Genomic DNA, 23,304 nt, shown 5'->3' with positions numbered 1-23,304 from the left:
ATTGGTTATCCTCTTTTAGAATTGATAAAGAAAGAGATTTGCTTTATGAGAAACACAAGAGCTCTTGACGTTTGATATCACTAGAACAAACTCAGAACCAAGGTAATCAATACAAAGCAACAAATAACACAAACTATTAACTAATCCCCTGCCAAGTCAGAGTAATCAATATAAACTGACAAGATCCAAAGTTAAATGAAAATGATTCATAAAACATGGTGGAAGTAATTAATTAAAAAAGATTTTACTCGAACATATAAAACCTGCAAGGTTATGTACAATGATGAGCGATATTTGGCCTCCTTGCTCCACGGCAGGTTTGATTTCCCATACAACTTGAAAGATGAAAGCACAGACCTTGAATAAAGGATAATAGTATTCCAAACTACAAAACTAAGCAACAATGATTTAAAAATTTATGATCACCTCTATAAGATATAATAACTGTTGCAAGAAGGTGATTAACCTAGTAGATCGAAAGCAGTAAAATGCAAGCGGCAGTTGCATAGTTGTTCAAATGTAATATTTGGTGAGTAATTTGAGGTTGAGTGTAAAATTCCTCTCTCTCTGTAGAAGTAGGAGCATCAGCACTCACATCTTATTAGACACTCTTATTAGTTCAAGCGTCTTCTTCTTGGGGCACGAGAATCCCCACTGTCCACATCCGAAACCCTAGAACTGTCACTTCTTCTCCGGGAGGATGAAGTAGAAAGGGATACCATAGAATCAATTTCCACCGCAGTGTCCATTTGACTCTCCGAGTTTATAACAGCAGCAATGCTTGAGAAAGAATCTCTATCATCAACTGGCGGTGAAGGTTGCTCTTGATTTCTTCTTTCAGGAAGGTTCCGAAAATAAAACTCAAGCACTCTTTCAGCTGAATTTAATGTAGAAGAAAATGAAGAGGAAAAGGTCGGAGCCCTATGTGCTTGCGCTTGTCTTCGCATTAATAGAGAATGGAGAAAACGGGCTTCCCCCTCAGCATTTGAGCCACTCTGCACGTCTACATCATCTGGGGGAGCTGAAACTGTGTTTTGCTCTCCACGAATACCCCGGGATGTCAGAATCCTATTTATCAAGGAATTTGCTCTTTCTCCTGTTTCCCTGGCACTGCTGCCATCACGTAGTGGTGTCAAATCACGGGCCAAATCAAATCTACTTCCAAGACGACGGATCATCTCCTCTACTGGAAAACTGTAAGCAGTTCTCTGAATGGTTTGCCTCAAACTCTCAATCCGCCGTCCTTGGGGCCTTAGAGGGATCTTAAGACTCGAGTCCTCTTCTGGTTCACGTGTGCTATTCCCACGACCATATATAGGTGTGATATTTTTAACCGTGACCTCACCCTTGCACACTGGACATTCCTTTGCATCTGAATGCACGTGTAACCATCTGTAAAGGCAAGGCCAACAGAACAAGTGACCACAGCAAGTCACAACAGGGTCCCTAGACAAATCTAAACAGATATTGCAATCGAAGAAACTCCCATCATTTCCACTACCTTTCTCATCATCATCTTTCTTCTCTGATACTTCATCTTCCAAAAATCCAGTGTTGTTTTCACATGTTTTGGGTACCTCATTGGCTCTTTCCTCAGCAGCAACACTACCCTCACCTGTCTGTAATGTACTTCCATTAGCGGAATGGCTGAGCAATTGATCCAATTCCATTGGAAGGTTCCTACTTTCAGGAGGGATTGGAACCTGTCTCCATCTATACCGCTGTCGAGACCTCAACCGAACAGCTTCCCTAAGTCTATCAATAGGTTCATCAACCCAATCATCCAAATTCACAACCTCAGTGGGAATTGATCCTGACTGAGCCTCAGGACCAGGACCCAAATTCAAATCAAGATTCATTGTATCGGATGTCTCCTCACCCATCTCAGACTGGACAAACCCAGAAATAAAAAACCCTAATTCCTCCACAAAATTGAACAAAACCAGTCACAAAACCCACTCTTTTTCGACAAATTCAAAAACCCCAAATCAAAAAACACTTCCTTTATCACTAATTCTTCAAACCCAGAAAAAAATCGCAACTTTATAACAAAATATTTAAAAATCCCCAAATCAAAGAAACCCTAATTTTATGTCAACAAGATGGCGACTTTTTTGCATCGAGGGTTTCCCCACAATCAATTCTCAGCAATTAAGAGTTATCATTCCAAAATTTGGTAAAAACACATCGATAATTGTGAATCAAAGACAGGAAATTGAAATTAAAGAAACCTGGGTTTTAAAGTAACGATCTTGACGATGGAACTCCGGACTAACTACTGTGACCCAGTTGATAAGGCAGCATCTATTGCTCTGAACTTAGCTGGCTACGAGTTGACTCGCCATCGAGTTTTATTCTCTCAAAATTGGCGATCTCGTATAGGAAAAAAGAAGAAGATGAGCGTGCGACGTGAATGAATACAGAGAGAGAGAAAAGACAAAAAAAAAAAGCCTAATCGTATGCTTATGTTTTCAAAGGAGGCATTTTAAGTTTTTTGATCTAGCGGTTGTAATGCGATTTGGGCCCATAATTGACGGTGATAGTTCAGTTGTTAGCGTAATCGGACGGTTGAAATGAAATATCAGGAAGAAAGAAAGCTGAAGGAGTAGCGATGATGTGATGGTTGCTGAATGCTGATTGTGGTGGGTTGAGAAATTATCAGCTGTCACGCTCACACGCTCTGTGACATTCCCGCTGGCATTTGAGGATTCATTGATACGAGTTAGATTTTTATTCGTCGCATGAAATCGTTTACTAATTATATTTACAAGCTTTTGTATTGCAAGTCACACGTCATCGATCAGTAATTTGTCATATATATATATATATATATATATAATACTAGTTAATTTTCACACGATGAGAGTGATTTTATAGAATGACACATTATTTATCACGTCATTTATATCCTAATTTCATGTGTATATAGCATTACTCTAATTAATTTAAAATGCAAAATACTCGTTATTCTGCATTTGAATTTCTTCATTATTATTATTAATTATAGGTCTGTCTTTAATGTTGAAATGCTGATATCTTTACCTTAATTTTAAAATACAAATTAATAATATAATATTAAAAATTATAGCTATAATTGTCATAATTCTTTTTTTAAAATATACTATTCTTGATAATTTTTTTGGTGTAAATATCCACATTAGAATTTTTTTAATGATTATCGTGTCACGGTCTTTTGTATTTAGTCAGCTGATCTTGCCAATGAAAGTACCGAAGCATAATTTTATATAACATTTTTAAAAAGCAACTTCTACAGAAATATCAGATATTTTCCCAGGATTGGGTAATTTATGTGCTTTACAGTTACCCTCAAACTTGGATGAGATAGATATTTTATTGAATTAATACTAGATTTAGCAAAGTAGGCCAATTATATGAACTAATGGATGAATAGACACAAATTTCTTATTTCTCAAGTTGGCTTCAAACTAATACTGCTTCATGCCAGCTGACTCATACAATATAATTTTGCAGCCTAGCTTCCATTAACTTTCTTACAATCTGCTCTAATTTCTCCATTGCTCCCCGTTAATGGGCTAATATTGCCCATGTTAATCATAGACTGAACGAACTGTTGGAAAAATGCTGTTTGGTTGCTAGCAAAATTGTTCACAATGGCGACAATAGCAGCAGGACCATTTGTTGAAAATAGCTCTTGGTCTGATTGCAAAAGCCCTTGATTGTTTTGAAGATTTGTGTAGTAATTATTGTCAAAAGTATCTGCTGTTGTGGGATCGAGATTCGCTAGCGCCGAGCCATTACCATTTTGTGGGCAAATTCGCCGCAGAGTTGTCAAATACGTTCCGTTTACCGTTGGGTCCGGGTTGCCCGTGCCATTGAAATTGTACAGCCTGCTGCTGAATATTCGACATTGTGCACGTCCGAAAGTATGTGCCCCTGCAAAATTACACATACACACAATCAATACTGCTCCCGAAGTTGCAACAATGTTCCTAAATTAGCTTATAAAGTGCCGATTTTCCTACTGCGGCATAGGACACTGGTTGTAGATCAAATCCGCACTTTATAAGTTGCAAGCGTCCGCACCTAAAAACAACTATGTGTATTTATGATTACCGGATAAAGCAACAAGATCGGTGGTGTCTAGACCAACGGCAGAGAATTTGGAAGTGAGGTTGCTTAAGCTGTCAATAGGAGCGGGAATAGAGGAATTTGCTCCGCTTTGATTTGCCCTTAAACCGTCCCTCCTTCCCAATAGTACATTCCATGAAGGGCCTCCTGCCTGAAAATCAACAGAATTAGTTATTCTTAATTATAGGGTTAATATAAATTAAAGTCATATTTAATTAACTAATTAAGTTACCAAAGAGACAGAAGACTCAGCAGCAAGAGCTAGAATGTCAGCACAAGAAACAACACCGGGGCAAGAATTCTCGACAGCAGTCTTGATGTTGTCGACAACACCAAACCCTCTGGCCGAATTAGTGTTAGGACCGCCATCTTTCTCGCTCTGTGTTATGTTTCCGCCTCTGTCTAACAAAACCGAACCGTCACACCCCTGAAACAAAGAACGATTATAATTATTATTGTAATTGATTAATGGAGGTTATGAATTCGAGCATGATTGATTACATTAACGAAGCAATCGTGGAAATGGAGGCGAATGAGGCTGGCGCCGATTCTGATGTCGGATTGCATGGCTTGCTGCAGAGCATTGCGCACAATGGTGGTCACATTCGGACATGTTGTAGCATAAAATGAGGAGTTCAGTTGAGCCTGTGAGTTACTGAACAACAATGTTATGAAAATGGTGGCTGCTGCTATTGAAGAAGTGAGCGAATAGAACGACATTTTTGTTTCGATTTGTTTGTTGATCGAAGAAATTTTCTCTCTTGATTAGTGGAGTGTGTAGCGAACATTTGGCTGCAACTTATAGACAAACTGCCTCGTCAAAAAGTCTAGGGTTTGGTAACTTATGGCCTAAAATAATAAAGCAAATTGGTCAGCAGCAATAAGAAATCTGATTTTGGTATCAAAAATGTTTTTTATTTAGAAACATTACTCGTGTACAGAGCACATTTGTTTTAAAAAAAAAAAACATTATTTTGAGTATTCTACTATTCTAGACTTTTGAATAGCGCGTTGGTTGCAAAAATATTGAAAGCAACAGATTAATAAAGAAAGTAAATATAAACTATGAATTTATCAAATTGAGTTACTAATTGAATTGAGAGGATGAAAGTTCAATGAACATTCTAAAATTTGATTGATTTTCCTGAATAAGCATTTGTTTATCGCATTAATTCAATTCAAATTGGAAAAGCACAGCCTGGCTTTCTACCCAGTTGAATCTTTAAGAGTGGATAAAATACTTAAATACAATATCAAAATGGAGTTCTAAAAAAATTAGATTATATTATTTGTTTCCTCAATTTCTGGATTTTTCAAATAAGGATATAGTTTGTCCATTTGAGATAAACAGGTCCCTATTCAATTGCGGCTGAGGGGCACTTTGAAAGTGCTGTGCTGTGGTAACCAAATAGCTTGGCTACCACAATGCAGCTGCAAAATGAAAATTTCTTAATGTGTCAGTTGGCAGCTGTAATTTGTATTTAGAATGATTGAATATACTTTTCTTGAATTTATATATTGGCAATATTCTGAAATGGAGTCTGGGACAATTGAAATGTGCCTTACTTGAATTTACATATTTTACCGTTTTTATTTCAAAAAATTGAGAATTGTAAAGGTAATTTGGTTAGATAAACTGAGGTTAGATGATAGACTTACTTCAAATGAATTAAAAAAAAAAAAACCTTAGGGGCTTAGATGATAATTCTTCAAATCAAAATTATTGTTTTCTGAAATTGTACTTTTCAGCTAATGGAACCCAGTTGTTTTCTTGTAAAACTATCGAACGCGTAAATCACATAGAGTATGAATAACTGGAGTCTCAATTGATATGATAAATCAAAAGCGTCGGTGGAAACTGTCTCAAATCTTTATCATATTCATAAACAGGAGGAGGAGGAAACTTAAAGAACAAGACTTGCTACAGTTGCCCACAGCTCGGCTGAACTGAATCCACCAATTGCGCGAAGAATCTTTATTAATTGTCTGCTCAAAATTAGTGTCACCCTGACATCGACGTTTATGATTACTGTTGGGAAACATCTTTCTTGCTGGTCTTGTTGATTTGAAGTGGCAAAAGCTATTCCATATATGTACTGTTTTTTTTTTTTTTTTTTCTAAATAATTAGGTATTTTTACTTTCTTTGCGCTTGTTTATGAATAAGTTGTCCGCAAACTGAGGGAGTCACATGGTTTCGTGTACAAAAAATTTCTCATTGAAATGAAACTATCGGGTAACATGTACTGTAAAATCATATTCACGTTATTATATATGCATGATGGTGTATGACTTGATCTCATGTACTAATGTAGAGTAATAAAACACATCATAAATTAAATTCCGTGTATCCTTGAACATCGATCGCTATCAATTTGATAGTCATTTGGTTTGAAGAAATGTAATCGATTTTAATTGATGGTGCCTAACATATATATTTAAAAGATCGTATTAATAAAAAAAAAAAACTAAATTTTGATTGAACCTGCGGCTTGAACTCATGTTTTAATCATTTCTACTTACGAATGATATTAATTAGAAGAGAACAATTCGGCTAGCTGCGATCACATTGCATCTTGCAAAACGTACATGTAGCACCATCGACATTTTGTTAAAGAAAGTGTTAAAGAGAAAAAAAAGGAAAAGAAAAAAAAAGAAAACAAAGACAAAGTAAAATGATGATTGCCATAATAATATCGAAAAAGTAATGCCATGTTCTTGAACAAGTGCTTAGAATAATCGAGTGGCCGTCAATTAAAAAGAGCCCGTGTCTAGGGTTCGGTAGAATAGACATTAGAGTGGTTGGTACTTGACAACAAACGTTGAATCCATACGCATGCTTGACTATAATTGCCCAATCACTTGATCTAGATTTGTTTTATTATCTTATGGATAAAATTATATTATGAATCTGTTTTCTTTAAAAGCAAACTAGTATTCAATAAATTAAAGAGTACATTATGAGGAGAACCAAAATGGCAAATTCTTTTTTCTTTTTTTTTTGGAGAATGGGAGGGTATTTGCTTTTGAGAATGTTTTTGCGTTGAATTTTAATCATATGTCCCTCCCAACGCGGTGCATGGATACAACGAGAGTGGTAAACTACATCCATCTTTGTCCTTTTTTCGCAAGTTTATATTCAATTTAAAAGAAATAAAGTTCCTGTGATTTCAAAGATCCCATGTTGATTCGATAAAAGTAGGTACTTTTCAAGTGTGGATTTTGTAATGTAATATAGTTTTAAGTTAAATAAATATTCAGTTTTATTCAATAACTATTAAAATTTTATATTTTACTTGCTACAAGGAGTGTGTTGAAAGGAGAATTCATAATAGTCATTGTATTGTAAGATTTATACCATTGTGTAAATATAAAAAAAGAAGTGGATATTAACTCGTTCAACCGATAAAATTTTTTGTGTTGAAAATGAAAGGTCTGCATTTGAATTCCACTCACATAAACAGAGAGGGAATTTGAGTTGTCATTAAACTAAATAAAAAAAAAAAAGGAGCGACAATAAATCAGGGAGCGAGAAAGACTCTTTCCTCAATGCAATATAATTTATAATGAGAAAATTGTGGAGAGTGGAGTGAATCTTGTAGAAGAGATCCCTAGGGATATGGAAAATATTGGTTGTCTTTTCAAGTCTCTCTTGCTGAAAAAATGTTGATCTTCTGCATAATATATTATCAATTGGATATAATTAAAAGGTTTTGCTCTAGTTTTTGGTACACCCTTGTGCTTTTTAACTCAATGGGAACAATCCAACGACAGATATTTGTTTTAGGAATTTCATCGAGCATTTTACGCGTAGAAAGTTCGGGCTCGGAGAGTGGGCAAGTGGGTCAAACGAGCTAAGCTGTTGTTGATCAGGATGTGCTAGGAGTCATCCCACGTGAAACAGACATAGCGAAAGTCATCCTTTGTGAAATAAAATCTACGATAAGTCATACATCCATGTCGACCATGAATGACAAATTTCTTAATTTTATTTTCTCATTGATTTTCAATTTCATTTCTGTTAAATTTAGAGAATTTACTTGGTAAATAATTGTTTTCATTTTCAGTGGGTAAACTATCTTTTAGTATACATTTTTTAATAAATTTTATCTCTGTAACAACGTAGTGCTTTAGTCGCCAAAAATAAAAAATAAATTAAATTAAATGTTTTGCAATTCTATTATCAAAATCTTTTGCTAGTTATAAGAACTTGCGACGATGATGCAAAGATAATTTTTCTTTCTCAACACCAATTACACAACACTTGAAGTTGGTCCCATGCATAGAGGGTAAATCATATATGGATGATAGAACTATTTTTGCAAAATGTGCACCACGTACGATCCCATGATTCACCTTTGCAACTGTATATAATATATGCCCGGCTTTGCTCTGGTCCAAATTAATTAATTTACTGCAAAAAATAAAGTGGTCGTGCATGATCTTCTTGGTTTATATAGGCTAGTTGTAGATTGCAGATGATCAATAGGAGGTTAAGATTACTCACTTTCAAACGTGTATGATCATGTTTGATCATAGCAGCTTATCTCAAAAAAGAGACATGGACCGAAATAGACAGAAATAGAGGATGATAACAAATTGAAGAAAGATTAAAAAAAAAAAAAAAAAAATGTCAAGTCTGGACCGGACGTCAGAGATAGATGGTAGCCAAATATTATTTTTATTCATAACTAATGATTCAAGCCATCGTGATGGTAGTTTCTTGTAGTTGAGTACTGAAACAAAGCTTCTTTTTGTTTGGCATATTTGTAAATTAAGCTCCTGCGGCAGCTTCCTTTTCTTACATGTTAATTAATGAGTGAACCGAAATGAGTAGAAATGGTTTTTATAACAGAAGAAATGGGACAATTATCATTAGTTCTCCGGCTCTCTGCGCTAACAAAGTACGTTACCGCAACTATCTAGAAGTTGGATAATTAAAAAATTCTTATCGTTTCTTTTTATTTTTATTTTTTATTCTTTTATCTTCTTGCTTCTTTTTCTACATATTCAAGCAACTCTGGTTGAACCATCAGTCAACATTTGCAATCACAGGAACAGAACTGTTTCAGCTTTCATGTTTGTGTTTCCACAACTCTCCAGCTTGTGATGCTTGCACTAAAACTGTTGTTAGGTCAAGAACTCTTTGTTGAGGAGGATATATTTAACCAAAAGTAATTAATTTAGTGCAATCGATCTAATCGATATGCATGATGCTATTCACCTTTGGAAAATTTAAAGTGGTCGCACTGCCGCCCAATAAGATTGAAAAGTGCAAAATGCACAATTGCCAGGTACTTTACGTTTGTTTGGTCGAATTTGGCAACTAATGATATGATTCTTGCTTAATTATAAATACAAGATGTGCGATGAGCTCTTTATTTCCTGGAATCTTGTGGCTCGATCATTCCACTCAAAGGTACCTCTTCCCGAGTGGACAAAACAGATTGCCGCAATTGCTTCAAGTTGACAATTTCTAGTTATAAGTTTTTGTTAATCGTTTGTGTCAAATCGTATGGTCACTCTATTACCATTTTGACAACAAATAGAAATGAGATGAAACAAATAGGGAATTAAATTGATTGCGCATGCATTGCAAAGAGTAAAGTTATGAGAATATATCAGCCACTCAGAGAGTATCTAGTCCAATTGTTCAGAATATCCTAGCCTGGCCTTCCCATTTTGGGCCAACATATTCTGTATTTCCTAGCCCATTGTGATTTTGATTTGGAATAAATTTCATTGACGAATCAGTGGGTCACCATGTTCCTAAAATTTTGAGGGCAATTGATTTTCTTTTCTTAAATGGTTACAATTCAAAGATACCTGCAATCTGACATTCACTAAAATTCAATATATATATATATATACAATTTTAGTATAATTTAAGAGATCTACCAAGTATTAGTCCAGAAATCTATTCCCATAAATTATCTTTGACCGCAAAGATGGTAAATAATAAAGAAGAAGTATCTGCTTTAGGTCAACATATATATATATGTCTGCTCATAAAACCCGAAAGGTAATTGATCAAATTCATGGACGTTCTTACAAAGATAATGATACTTGTACCCCTTGCCTTATCAAGCATGTTATCCTATTTTAAAATTGGTTTCGTTCCTACTACCATCTACTAAAATCACATCACATGTACATTCACTTCAATTTTTTTTTTAAATAGAGATATAACAATATTACACTAATTTTCATTTCAAATTCTAATATAACACTCAGTCATTGAATGATAAATTTTAAAATTTAGAAAATTACATACTTTTCCCTTGCAATTTTTGCCATTCTATACATGAGTGTAGAGTGCTACCTCATTTGATATAGTAAATGTTAAGAGCTACTTAGAAAGTGTTTTGTTGATTTCCAAAAAAAAAAAAATTAAAAATTAAAACACATAACATAAATATATGTAGCTTCTCTTTGTTGAATTAACGTGTGTGTGTGTGTGTAGATAGATAGATAGATATAGACACACACATATCAATTGAATTTCAATGAGTGGCTTTCAAGTAATTTTCATTAGTAAGTCATTTGGGTTTGAATGTCAAGAGAGGTGGAAATCTGAAAAATTAATTTTCTTTTATTCAATTATATAGAACCACATGGATATAAAATTTAATAAATAAAAGAGTATACGCCTTAAAATTCTTGAGTGTTCCTGAACTATGTTTATTTTCCATTCACTCACTCATTATTATGTGTATGATTCAACTAATTGTGATAACATATATATTGATATACACATGTAGTGAATAATAAATGGATAAATAACAATATTATATTCCATGATCACCAAACAACTTTTCGTATACACCACGAGAAACAAGATACTCTGCATCGCAGCAGCTGGCTGGCCCAACATGTTGGTGGGCCGGCCAGCCTAGTTTACAGTACCTTGGCAGCAGCCGCGCAGTCATTAACAAAGACTTCAACTAAATATAATAACAATAAATTAAGGAGTCAAAAATGAGAGAGGAGCAGCGGACTCACAGAAAGGAAAATAAATAATAAAAAAAAAAGGGAAAAGAAAAGAGAGGGCATCTCGGTCGTTGTTAACGTGGGACCCACGCCCGGGGTTCTAAAAAGTATAAACGATAAAACTACCCACTCCCATCATTTTGTATTCTCTCACTCCACACAGATTCCACCCTGGCACTCCCGCCTCGTCCGTACCCAGTCGCCTCTCCTTACAATCCCTCCTCTCCTTCACCGGCTACTCCCCTTAACCGGTCACCGCCCGCACGTGCCACTCTCCCGTCCTACACGTGTGTTCCTCCTCACTATTCCTTTCTTTCTGTGGTGCAACAAATAAAAGTTAGAGAGAGAAGAAAAAACAAAAATAAACATAAAAATTTTCTTGGTCTTGGTGTTGTTGTTGTATGCATAGTGTGTAATTATTTTGAGCCTTGCACTCCTCCTCCTCCTTCTCCTCCTTCCTTTTGTTGTGTGTTTGATTTGTCATCAGAATCAAGATTGAAAATCCTTTTACTCTCTTGAGCACACCATCACCACCGATGAGGATCAGGAAAAGACAGGTACCCTTACCACTCTCTTCTTTATCTCCTATTCCCATCTCTTCAGATCCCCACTATAACGGCTCTCCGGTGGTGCAACTTCACCCTGGCCACGACCCACATCAGAATCTCCCCCAGCAAGCTGATGCAGTTTGTTCTCAGCCGTCTGATCATTCAAATCAACCGATCGGAAGCGGAAACACCCTCGATCAAATGGATAAAGATTGTTTGGTGAGTGCACTTCTGTTTAATGTGGTGTAACATAAAGATAAAATATATATATATATAAAAATGCTATCTTGGATTTGCACCAACAAGGGCTAAGGCTTTTTTGGGTTAGAATTTTTATATATATTTTTTTATTTTTTTTTTCGCAGGTTTTGGAAGATGAGAATGGAGAGAAGAGTGATGATAGCAGGTAAGAAAGTTAAATACATCTTTCATGAAAAATCAATCTTGTAGTAAAAAGGTTAAAAAGAAAGGAGACCCATAAATTGAATTTAGTCTTTTTCTATTTTACCCACCTAATAAAGAATTAAAAAATAAAAATACTGTAAGTGGAAATACTGTGTTAGGGGTGTTTAATTTTTATATCAGCTTTGGCTAGGCAGGCTAGCCACCATACCTTACCTTCCCATCTAATCTAATCTTGTAGTCATTTTTTTTTCTTTCTTTTTCTTCTATATTTGGCTAACTAATATATTTGCTTCATGCGGTGCACGTTAGCATGTGACTTATGGTCCCCATCTTACAATATAAATCTTGGCTCCTACTCTATATATTTGCATTTCCTTTTCTTTTTGGCTATTATAATTATTATTATTTTTTGTGTATGTGGTTGTCGATGCATCTTTTTTCTTTCTGGGTTTGATTTTGATTTGTTATTAGGAAGAATAGCATCTTGGGTGCAGAAATAGCTGCCGCTGGAGTTCTTTCTCAATTGAGTTCTTCGCATCATGGTAATTCTATTATTAAAAGATGGAAAATGATAATTCCAGGAACATGAAATATTGGGTTTTCATTTCATGCATTTTGTTGTTTTTGAATAATTGCACTTTTGCAATAATGCATGTAGTTGTTGGGAGATGGCGTGAGGGAGAGAAAGCGTTCCCATTGAAGAAGAGATCGTCAAGAAGAGAGAATGATGAAGATAATTTTAAGAAAATGAAGACGAAATTGAATAACAAGAAATTTGCTGGTAATGATCAGCAAGAACAAGGAGAACAAGAAGAAGAAGAAGAAGAAGAAGAAAGAGAAGTAACAAAAGAGAGTGTTGATAATAATAGTACTAGTTCAAAGAATAAAAGAGGTACTAAAGGTGGTGCAATAATGGAGGGCTCGAGGTGCAGTCGTGTGAATGGTCGAGGATGGAGATGTTGCCAACAAACCCTTGTGGGTTACTCTCTTTGTGAGCATCATTTGGGCAAGGGAAGATTGAGAAGCATGAACAGCGTTCGTAGCCGCTCGTCTAATTTGGGCAGTTCTGCATCGAGCAACAAGAGTACTGCTACTACTGCTGCCGCTACTAATAAGCTTGCAATATCGAGCTCTCCATCCACGACGACGTTGCAGGAAAGCAAAATGAAGCAAGAACTTGTTTCAGATGATGATGAGAAGCCGTTGATGATGAGTGCAAAGAAGAGAGTGAAGCTTGGGATGGTCAAAGCTCGATCGATAAGTAGTTTGTTGGGTCAAAAGGATAATAATGACATTATTGCTGCTGATAATATATAACATGCCTAGGGCATGCAACTAAACCATGCGTTATTTCATGTTAATTGTGAAGCATTTGTGCATCTGTTTTTTCAACTTCATAATGATCTTGTTTTTGAGATTTCTTGTTATTAAAGAAGGGATTTTTGCTTTGGGAAAGCGTTTCAGTGCTTTGATTTTGTTATCATATGACTGAATGGGTTTAATATTAAACAAGTGTATGGGACTTTTGTTTTTTCATTTTAATTTGATGCTTCATTATCAGGCCGAAATTTGTTTATAATTTTAACCACAAATTAAATATTATAATATGGGGGGAAATAACATTGGGGAGGCCCTTACTGTATCTCTTTTGACCAAATGAAAGGACACGAAACTCTTAATGAAGGAAAATGGGATAATTAGTAATTAATATTACTAAAAAAAGAGAAAGTAAACCCTGTCATTATTGTAATTACTCTCAAATTTAGGCACGGCTTTGTTGAGATATTAATGACGTGTCTCCATCGATTAAAACAATTCTCTAGATTAACCTATTAGTCGTTGATTTACACAGGGTTTTTGAAGTTATAGCTGAAAGTTTCCACGTATATATAGTACTGAAGTCAGTAATTATCAAGAAAATGCCAATGAAATGAGAAATAGCCACTAATTTCTTGCTAAAATCCATTATCATGGTTGGACAATGGGATCTGTTTTAAGTAAATAATTTGTACACCACTGACCAATTTCATACCTTTGCTGAGCGGCGGCTATTATATGGTATCAGTCAACAACAAGGGATTATATTATATCATATTGAGAACTTGTTATTAATTTACTCATGAAAGTTAAATTGCGAATGTTGAAATTAGGAGAGCACTTTAATATGTGTTTATATTTGAGAACCAAGGCTTGTGTGCTTACTAGGGCTTTAGCAGGAGGTAAGAGGTTGGGTATCGTAGTACATAAATCAATCTTTGCAGCAAAAGATTGTAAGAAATTTTCAGCTTTTAAACATTTCATGGCATAAAAAATGTATTTTATATTGAATCACATAATATTATAATAAATCTCAAGTGCGAATGAATGATCGCATCCTTTACACAATTTAATTTCTATACATTCTTTTTATGGAGCACTGTATAGGACCGAATTTATAATTTATAAAATGGGAACGTATACATTTATGAAAGAGTCCATTATTTAGATGCATTTGCACGTATCTTAATCTTAGAGGGGCGTATTTGAATTTTCATGTATTATTCGAACAGATGCAGGTGACGAACAAGCAGAGATGAAAGTAATTCCAAAATCACGAACAGCAATGCACGACTGACAGGACTCCACGAGCCAGGTTTGCATCTTGTGAGGAAGACATATACACGCTTGCTTGTCACCAAGCAAAGTATGTGTTATCACCCCATTTTTTAGAAACAATTATGCCTACGATTGCTTCAATTTTTTATGGTTAATAATTACGTTTCATCAGGGTCGGTAAATAGTTGCAGATTAATGTTCAATGACAGAAATGATATTATCCTATCATGATCATATGGAGTAAGAGCTAAGGTTAAATATTGAAAAAAGTTCGAATCAAAGTATTTGATTGGTCTTCATTATGGGTAGTAATTGATTAAATTGAAAAGATATATCAAAATGGTATAAGATACATACATACATACATACATATATATATATAGAGAGAGAGAGTTTTGTAATATAATAAAAAATTGGAAAAATATTTTTTTATAAATATTTGACCTAAATAAAATTTGGGCTTTATAATTTATACAGACAAGATAGATGAAACTCACCATAAATCTGATCTACAGTTTCTTATTAATATTTTTTATTATTAAAAAAATAAAGAATTGAATAAAATTCAAATTAACATTTTGATCTTATCCATTTGAGATTTGAACTCGGGTTGCCGGTAAAAAGAATACAATTCCAAAATCAGTGTCCGGACACCTCACTATAAGTGTTCAGGAAAGAAAGCACAGAATTGTAATGAAATTTGAGATGGAGTTTTATTTCAACGTATCAGTGCCTCCAAGTCAGATTTGTAGTTGAAAACTTGAAATGAAGTTAATTTGCTTATTACTTCCAAATATATAGTGAGAAAACTGGCATGCATATATGGTAAAAGAACCTTTTTTATATATTAAATTACTAAAATCTCCGGACCCACTAACTTATGGATACTTTAATATAAACTTGAATGTCTTTCACTTTATTATCGGGTTCTTTAGGTTAATATTATTAAAGAAATATAAAATCTTTACCATAATATGAAGTATAAGAGAGTGTATGTGTGTGTGTCCCTCTTTCTCTCTCTCTATATATACATATATTTCTGTGGTTGAGATGACATCAACATTGGTGTTTTTGTGCCCATAGCCATTAAATGTGACGATGGATGGAGACTCGAGGATGGTGACCGTAGCCTAACCCATTTCCACAAACATTAGATGCTCATTCCTTAAACTAGTTGCCTTGAAACCTCACACATAAAGCTAGAAAGAAAAAAAGGTGATGGATTGAAGGAATTGAACTATTAACAATTTCAATTGGTACATGTTGACATGGAAAATTTTACGCTAAGAATAATGCAAGTGAGAGGCTTTCTTGAGAACCCGATTAGTAATACATGATATAAAAGATTATGCGTTAACTAAAGCTCATATCAGGCATTGAAACATTTGCCTTAAATCTAATAATATACGGGGATTAATATTAAAAGAAAAGAGAGAAAATTTGGTCTAAATTTAGTTAAGGGTATATGGAGATTAATTTTAAAAGAGAAGAGAAGAGAAGAGAGAGAGAGAGAGAGAGAGAGAGAGGATTGGGATGGCCAATAGGCCAAGTATGCCAAAAAATATTATGATATACCATTATACATTCACTTACTGAGAAATATTGAATAATTTGGATCTAATCTATATATGACAACCATGAGTTAAAAATGAGACCATATCTTCAGTATATATGTGGTCCATGATTAACACCATCAAAACTAAAGTCTACCTTAAAAATTTGAAATTAAATAATAAATAGTTACTCCTACATCAACGAGAAAATCTCAAAGAAAAAAACAAAAAACATGTTCAATCGACCAACTTAATTAATTAAAGAGTTGTTAGCATCTCTGCATATTGATCTTAAAAACTCAATGTTAGACAATTCTCACATATTCCGACCACATCAAAATCAAATGCTTCTATAAATTCATAGTTTTTGTCAATTCTGCTCAGTTTAATCAATTTTACTGGCAGTTAGAGACTGCTAATTTAGCTCATTAACCATGTTGGTTAATTAAAATTAATATATGCAACGTGGCCAGTTCAGGGACGGTGAGCTTATAACAGCCAGGGTGCTGCACAGCACATACAATTAAGATAAAAACCACAATCATTTGAAGAATGATAACTTTTGGCTAAGGTGGAGCCTAAGCCTCAAAAGCTGTCCTATTGAATGTCTCCATTCAAATATAGTATCTATTGCGCTCTTTTAAAGCAGTGCGTATACAGTTAATACATCTGAGGCTGAATAAATATAATCGCTTCAAATAAGAAATGGAATAAATGATCGGTCCAACAAATCTTGGGTGGGACAGTTTTGATATGCTAATCTAATTAAATTATCATTCATCAGATGTTTAAGTTAATGAATCATATTATTTTACCATCTGTTTAATAGAAACTATGTTATATAAGATGAAATTTTGAAATGTTTCGCATTATTTTTAATTAAAAAATGATCTTCATTGACATCTAATTCTAGATCAGATTCACTAATACCAACACATATCAGCCCGAACCCAAAATCAAGTACATTTTTAAATAAAAATAAAAATAAAGAAAACATTGATTCCATTACCTAACCCATCTTTTTAACTATTTTCCTTTGAAAAATATGAACATGAGTGAATGTATCCTTTTCACTTTTGGGCTTAAGTAATACTAATAGTCAATTTTGAGTTTAAATCCAACAAAATAAAGTAATAAACCTACCTAATTCAAAGCCGTACATCTTAACGATTGGTTTCGATTGGGTATCAGACATATTTGTTTAGCTGAGTTTCGTTGACTTTTCTCTATCTCAATCATGGGCAGACTTGAACCTTAGCTCTATGTAATTTGTATCACAGAACATGTTTTAAGCTGTCTTTGGTATTGAGGTTGGGTAGTTGTAACTTATAGTATCTTTATTATTTTTGTCAAAATTAATATTTAAAAGTCATATTTACTACACACTAATAACTTTTATTCTATAGTTACAATATATATATATATATATATAATATTTTTACAATAGATGTAACTAATAAGACCATCACCAAAAGGCTTTTCAAATGAGATTTTACCTCTCATTTGAAGAGTCTTTTGAAACCTTTAATTTAGTATTATATTATTTTTTATTTTATAATTTTCAAGGGAGAGAAATATTTTGGTGGAGAAAAAAAATTAATTAAATAATATAAACTTATTTTTATTTGAAAAGTCTTTTGGGAGGTGAATTACTTTTTCATATTTCTATTTACCATATAAGTAAACTAATAAGTATTTGAGGAGGAAAATTAGAAGAATTTTTTAGTGATGCCTATAGCAACTCAATACCAAATAAACCTTATTTTGTCAACGAAGTCAAAACCAAAACAATTTCACGCATATATATATATATATATATATATATATATATATATATATATATATATATATATATATATTACGCAATAATATTGTTATACGTGTTGCTGCACCAATTTTGGAGCTAAGTTGTCTCATAAATGATATAATTTTGTTATACCTACAAGAGAGTTTCAAGTGGTATCGAGTACTATCATGTCATCTCATCCATATATACAAACATACATGCACAATGCACTCATGATGATCTAAAATTCAGAGATAATTTTATTTATTTATTTATGCTTTGTGCATATGTGGTGGCGTATAATATGTTCGTGGTGTGTTGATCAAGAGTGTTAAGACCACTTGAGACTTTCTCTATGGGCATAGCTGGTATCAGACGTGTGCCACAATTTTCTTCTGATAAGAACCCTAATATGGCATTTGATTTGTCTTATTTAGCATCCAATTTTGACTTTTGCCCCCCCATTTTTTTCATCCATCCTGAGTAAGTGACAATCACCTTTTAAAAACTGGAAACAAATGTTGTATATTTTGGAATTTTATTAAATAGAAGGACAAATAGTTGATAATTCAATTCACCTATAAGAATGTGTCATATTAAATTTCACATGATAATTCTTTTTGTTGACTCTTACATGATTGTAAAATGATATATATATTATATATAAAGTTTTTTTTTTTGGAGTTCCCGACACAGATGTACTGTCGTTCGTTCGTTCGTACTAGTGTATTTATTCTTGATATTTATTTTATTTATTTTTATGGGCATATATATGAGCAATTTGCAGTAGCATTAATTGTACTCGACATTCCACAAAAACTCATTTGGTATAATAAATTTTTAACACGATGCATGTTGATATTAGTAATCATTTGTAGTAAATTTATAAGTTATTTTGTATATTAACTGTCAAATATCTGCTTGACCTTGCTCAAAGTGAAAGCATAAGTAATGAAAAAATCCAACCCTGTGATGGAAAAAAAACTGTGATTATAGCTTGAATATAAGAGGTTGTTTATTTTATTTTTTATCTGATGTTTGAATTTTAATTATTTTAAGATATTTATAGTTTTTAATTTGTTTGTTTTTTTAATCTCTATGACATATTATAAGATGTTTAAGTGTTAATGAAAAAAATTAAATGTTTTGACCTTTTTATTTGAATAGCAAAACAACTGAATGGAATTTTAATATTCTCTCTCATTAATATCCCTATTAAATAAATTTATTTCTTATAATATAAATTATCAAATTATTAAATAAATAACTGAATGGAATTTTAATATTCTCTCTCATTAATATCCCTTTTAAATAAATTTATTTCTTATAATATAAATTATCCCTTTATTAATTTTTTATTCATCATTTTTTTGGTTATATGCATGCATTCAACTATTTATTTATTTTTGAATAGTAGAATTTTAGGTGAGTTTGTTTTATAATAGCCCATCTCTTTGTATTTATATTTACTATTTTTATAGTAAATTTTGAATTTTATTTAATACATTAGTTTTAATTCAAATGATTAGACAATTCATGTTTAGCTTATATAATTAAAAGAAATCAATATATTATACTAAAAATAACATTATAAATATCATATATTCATGTAAAAAGATACATGTTAGATACATATATTTTATTTTTCATGCTTTGTTAAGTTAAATATTATCAAATTTGTTTTTCTAATCAAATAATTTATTTATAACATTTCATGTATTTAACCAATAATTATAAGTATTATAAATATTTATGAGTTTATATAAGTCAAAATATCATATTTCAATTGTTTTTGAGAAAAAAATTTAACACTTTTATTCATATATTAAAAAAAGAAAAATAAGCATGTTATTCAAATGTATTTAGACCTACTCATACTTTAACCAAATTTAGATTTAAAAAGGGAAAAAAAAAAGCTACCTAAGATTCCTAAAGATGAGACAGATGAGACAAAGCACTCGTAACATTCAATATATGAACATCATAACATTAATTGATATCTATAACCACGATTACGCTAGTGGATATGTCTAATCTCACAGATTTTCTCAATCATTACAGGTTTTACTTATTCTGCAAATGAAAAGAGTGAGTTAGAAGTCATTTACCGATGAACACTACCTTGGATTTAAATTAAATGTCTGATTACAATAAATTATAATGCTTAAAAAATGATTTAATTAACTTGTTTAGTGAAGATACAAGTTAAAGATTCTTAAAAATTTAGACACAGTCAAGGATTACCAAAATTCTGTCAAATTTCTATTTGTGTAAAGGGATTTTTTTCATTTACATATGCACTTATGACACACTATATTTTTAAAATAAATACCGGAGGGATCAATAATCGAATATAAATTATGAAATGCACCTATATGAGCTATTAAAAAGAAAAATCTTGAAAATCATACAAAAATAATCGAACTTGCAGGATCTGGTATAGAGCTCTGATTTTTAATGCTTAATCCATCTCTGGTTTCATTTTTCTTCTTCATTTTGTTCTTGCTTTGATTCTCATTAGTAACAATGCCAGCTTCATTTAAAAACGCTTCATTAATCTTATACTCAGGGCCACATGAAATTCAAAACTAGGTTTCCTGTGATCCCCCTTCGCAGCTGGTTCCAAACTTTCTGCAGTTCTGTCAAGCACAGAATTATTTCTGTAGCTAATTCTCCAACATCGTGAACAACATTGCATCCAGACGGCTCTTGATTTTGATGATCACTATTACCTGAATAAGACTTTGCTAAATCTACTAAAAGGTACAAGTCAGTGAATAGATAACTCGATTGATCCACATGCTCCATATCTACTTCTGTTTGAATTGTTCCTGAATGCCCACTGTCCACATCCAAAACCCTAGAACTGTCACTTCTTCTCCGGGAGGATGAAGTTGAAAGTAACACCATGGAATCAATTTCCACAGCAGTGTCCATTAGACACTATAATAGCAGCAACGCCTGAGAAAAAATCTCTGTCATCAACTGGAGGTGAAAGTTGCTCTTGATTTCCTGCACTCTTTCAGCTGAATTTAATGCAGAAGAAAATGAATAGGAAAAGGTTGGAGCCCTATGTGCTTGTGCTTGTCTTTGCAGTAATAAAGAACGGAGCCAAATGGCTTCCCCCTCAGCATTTGAGCCACTATGCACGTCTACATCATCTGGGAGAGCTGAATCTGTGTTTTGCTCTCCACAAATACCCCAGGATGTCAGAATCCTATTTATCAAGGAATTAGCTCTTTCTCCTGTTTCCCTGGCACTGCTTCCATCACGTGGCGGTGTCAAATGATGAGCCAAACCAAATCTACTTCCAGGACAATGGATCATCTCCTCTGGTGGAAGCTGTAAGCAGTTCTCTGAATGGTTTGCCTTTAACTCTCAAGCCGCCATCCTTGCGGCCTAAGAGGGATCTTAAGACTCAAGTCCTTTTCTGACTCACGTGTGCTATTCTCACAACCATACATAGGCGTGACATGCTTAACTGTGACCCACCCTCGCACACTGGATATTGCTTTGCATCTGAATGCACATGTAACCGTTGGTAAAGGCAAGGCCAACAGAACAAGTGACACACAGCAAGTCACAAGGGGGGGGGGGGGGGTGTCCCTAGCCAAATCTAAACAGATATTGCAATCGAAAAAACTCCCATCATTTCCATTACCTTTCTCATCATCATCTTTTTTATCTGACACTTCATCTTCCAAACATCCATTGTTGTTTTCGCATGTTTTCGGTGCCTCATTGGATTTTTCCTCAGCAGCAACACTACTGACTGCCCTCACCTGTCTGTAAAGTAGGCACATCAGCGGAATGGCTGAGCAGCTGATCCAATTCCATCGGAAGGTTCCTACTTACAGGCGGGATTGTAACCTGTCTCCATCTATACTGCTGTCAAGACCTCAACCTAATACCTTCCCTAATTCTATCAATGGGATCATCAACCCAATCATCCAAATTCACAACCTCAGTTGCAATTGATCCTGACTGAGCCTCAGGACCATGACTCAAATTCCAATCAAGATTCACTGTATCGGAAGTCTCCTCACCCATTTCAAACTGAACAAACTAACAAACCCAGTTACAAGACCTAGTCTTTTCGACAAATTCAAAAGTCCCAAATCCAAAAAGACTTCCTTTATTACTGATTCTTCAAACCCAGAAAAACAGAAAAAAAAAGATCTTTAACTCCGTAACAAAATCTTAAAAAAATCCCCAAATCAAGAAACCCTAGTTTTACGTTAATAAGATGGTTCCTCTTTATTCGTCGAGGGTCTTCCCACAATCAATTTCTCAGCAACAAGAGTTACAATTCCAAAGAATCAGTAGAAACACATCAATAACTGAGAATCAAAAAGAGGAAATTGAAATGGAAGAAACCTGGGTTTTAAAGTAACGATACTGACGATGAAACTCCAGACTAATTGCTGTGACTCAGTTGATAAGGCAGTATATGTTGCTGAGAACGGCGTTAGCTCCTCCAGAAGAAGATTATGCTATGCTTGCTTACTTCATTCTTTACTTACATATTTTAAGCAGGATCATTGGGGAATTTCATTTAGTAGGTTTCACTTATTTTTAGAGTAGGGGGTGAGATTCTAACTTTCATCCATTCTCATCTCTTCTATGTAAGTGGAAATACACTTCTAATTACTCATTTTTTATACTTAATAATATCGTATTTATTTAAATAATATTATTATATTATTTTATAAATTATATTTATTTAAAAAATAATATTAAATTTATTTAAATATAATATTATTATATTTAATAAAAAATAATAATAATTTACATTTATTCTAAATTTAAATTACTTAAAAATAATATTATTATATTAATAAAGAATTAATAATGTTATTATATATTATTTTATTTAAAAATATAATACTATTGTATTTATTTAAAAATAGTATTATATTTATTTAATAGTAATAATTAATAATAATAATTTTATTCTAAGAAAATATTAATTTTGTACTATATTATAAATAATAATATTTTATTTGTGTTGCTCTTATCAATAATTTTTAATTTACATAATTAAAAATTAAAATTAATAAAAAATTATGATTTACATAATTATAAATATTAATAATTATGATTAATTTATAAATATAGTAAAATAGATATTTTATTATTCAAATGTATTTTTTATTAATTTTGTAATTAAAAATTACAATTCTTTAAATAAAGATAAAACTATAATTTAAAAATATTTACTCACAATCCAAGATAAAGTAAACACACAAATTAGATTATGATTTCGATTCCATGCTTTCTTTTCAGTGTAAGTAAATAACATACTTCCACTCTTCGTCC

At 33.0% G+C, this 23,304-nt stretch overlaps 3 protein-coding genes and 1 pseudogene across 4 annotated transcripts; 1 reads left to right on the top strand and 3 right to left on the bottom strand.

The window, feature by feature from the left end:
• Nucleotides 1–271: 271 nt before the first annotated feature.
• LOC18037973 lies at nucleotides 272–2,448 on the bottom strand. The gene has a single exon (XM_006429832.2). It carries the CDS (start codon nucleotides 1,881–1,883, stop codon nucleotides 615–617), a length of 1,269 nt encoding a protein of 422 aa, XP_006429895.1. The 5' UTR covers nucleotides 1,884–2,448; the 3' UTR covers nucleotides 272–614.
• A 957-nt stretch (nucleotides 2,449–3,405) lies between these two features.
• LOC112097236 (peroxidase A2-like) lies at nucleotides 3,406–4,862 on the bottom strand. Its single transcript, XM_024182045.1, has 4 exons — nucleotides 4,612–4,862; nucleotides 4,343–4,537; nucleotides 4,096–4,261; nucleotides 3,406–3,915 (listed from the first exon to the last, which is right to left on the bottom strand). The coding sequence occupies exons 1-4, from the start codon at nucleotides 4,828–4,830 to the stop codon at nucleotides 3,494–3,496; spliced, it is 1,002 nt and encodes a 333-aa protein (XP_024037813.1). The 5' UTR covers nucleotides 4,831–4,862; the 3' UTR covers nucleotides 3,406–3,493.
• Nucleotides 4,863–11,455: 6,593 nt separating this feature from the next.
• Nucleotides 11,456–13,546, top strand: LOC18039763. Of its 2 annotated transcripts, XM_024182065.1 has the most exons (5): nucleotides 11,456–11,655; nucleotides 11,761–11,865; nucleotides 12,012–12,052; nucleotides 12,523–12,593; nucleotides 12,710–13,546. In XM_024182065.1, the coding sequence occupies exons 1-5, from the start codon at nucleotides 11,635–11,637 to the stop codon at nucleotides 13,366–13,368; spliced, it is 897 nt and encodes a 298-aa protein (XP_024037833.1). In that variant the 5' UTR covers nucleotides 11,456–11,634; the 3' UTR covers nucleotides 13,369–13,546. The 2 variants fall into 2 exon arrangements, with proteins under 2 accessions (XP_024037833.1, XP_006429894.1); XM_006429831.2 differs by having other exon boundaries at nucleotides 11,456–11,865.
• Nucleotides 13,547–20,332: 6,786 nt separating this feature from the next.
• LOC18039762 lies at nucleotides 20,333–22,600 on the bottom strand (annotated as a pseudogene).
• Between the last annotated feature and the right edge of the window lie 704 nt (nucleotides 22,601–23,304).

This window comes from Citrus clementina, unplaced genomic scaffold (genome assembly GCF_000493195.1).
Source record: "Citrus clementina cultivar Clemenules unplaced genomic scaffold, Citrus_clementina_v1.0 scaffold_6, whole genome shotgun sequence".
Lineage (NCBI taxonomy): Eukaryota > Viridiplantae > Streptophyta > Magnoliopsida > Sapindales > Rutaceae > Citrus > Citrus x clementina.
This window is presented reverse-complemented; position numbering and strand designations above follow the sequence as displayed.

What these genes read in the sequence shown, in the direction of transcription:
- LOC18039763 (XM_006429831.2), top strand. Translation starts at nt 11,635, where the DNA reads ATGAGGATCAGGAAAAGACAGGTACCCTTACCACTCTCTTCTTTATCT. An exon ending in AAATGGATAAAGATTGTTTG is followed by an intron (nt 11,866 to 12,011) that starts GTGAGTGCACTT and finishes TTTTTTTCGCAG; the next exon opens with GTTTTGGAAGATGAGAATGG. An exon ending in GAGAAGAGTGATGATAGCAG is followed by an intron (nt 12,053 to 12,522) that starts GTAAGAAAGTTA and finishes ATTTGTTATTAG; the next exon opens with GAAGAATAGCATCTTGGGTG.
- LOC112097236 (XM_024182045.1), bottom strand. Translation starts at nt 4,830, where the DNA reads ATGTCGTTCTATTCGCTCACTTCTTCAATAGCAGCAGCCACCATTTTC. An exon ending in TCCACGATTGCTTCGTTAAT is followed by an intron (nt 4,538 to 4,611) that starts GTAATCAATCAT and finishes TCTTTGTTTCAG; the next exon opens with GGGTGTGACGGTTCGGTTTT. An exon ending in CGATCTTGTTGCTTTATCCG is followed by an intron (nt 3,916 to 4,095) that starts GTAATCATAAAT and finishes GTAATTTTGCAG; the next exon opens with GGGCACATACTTTCGGACGT.
- LOC18037973 (XM_006429832.2), bottom strand. Translation starts at nt 1,883, where the DNA reads ATGGGTGAGGAGACATCCGATACAATGAATCTTGATTTGAATTTGGGT.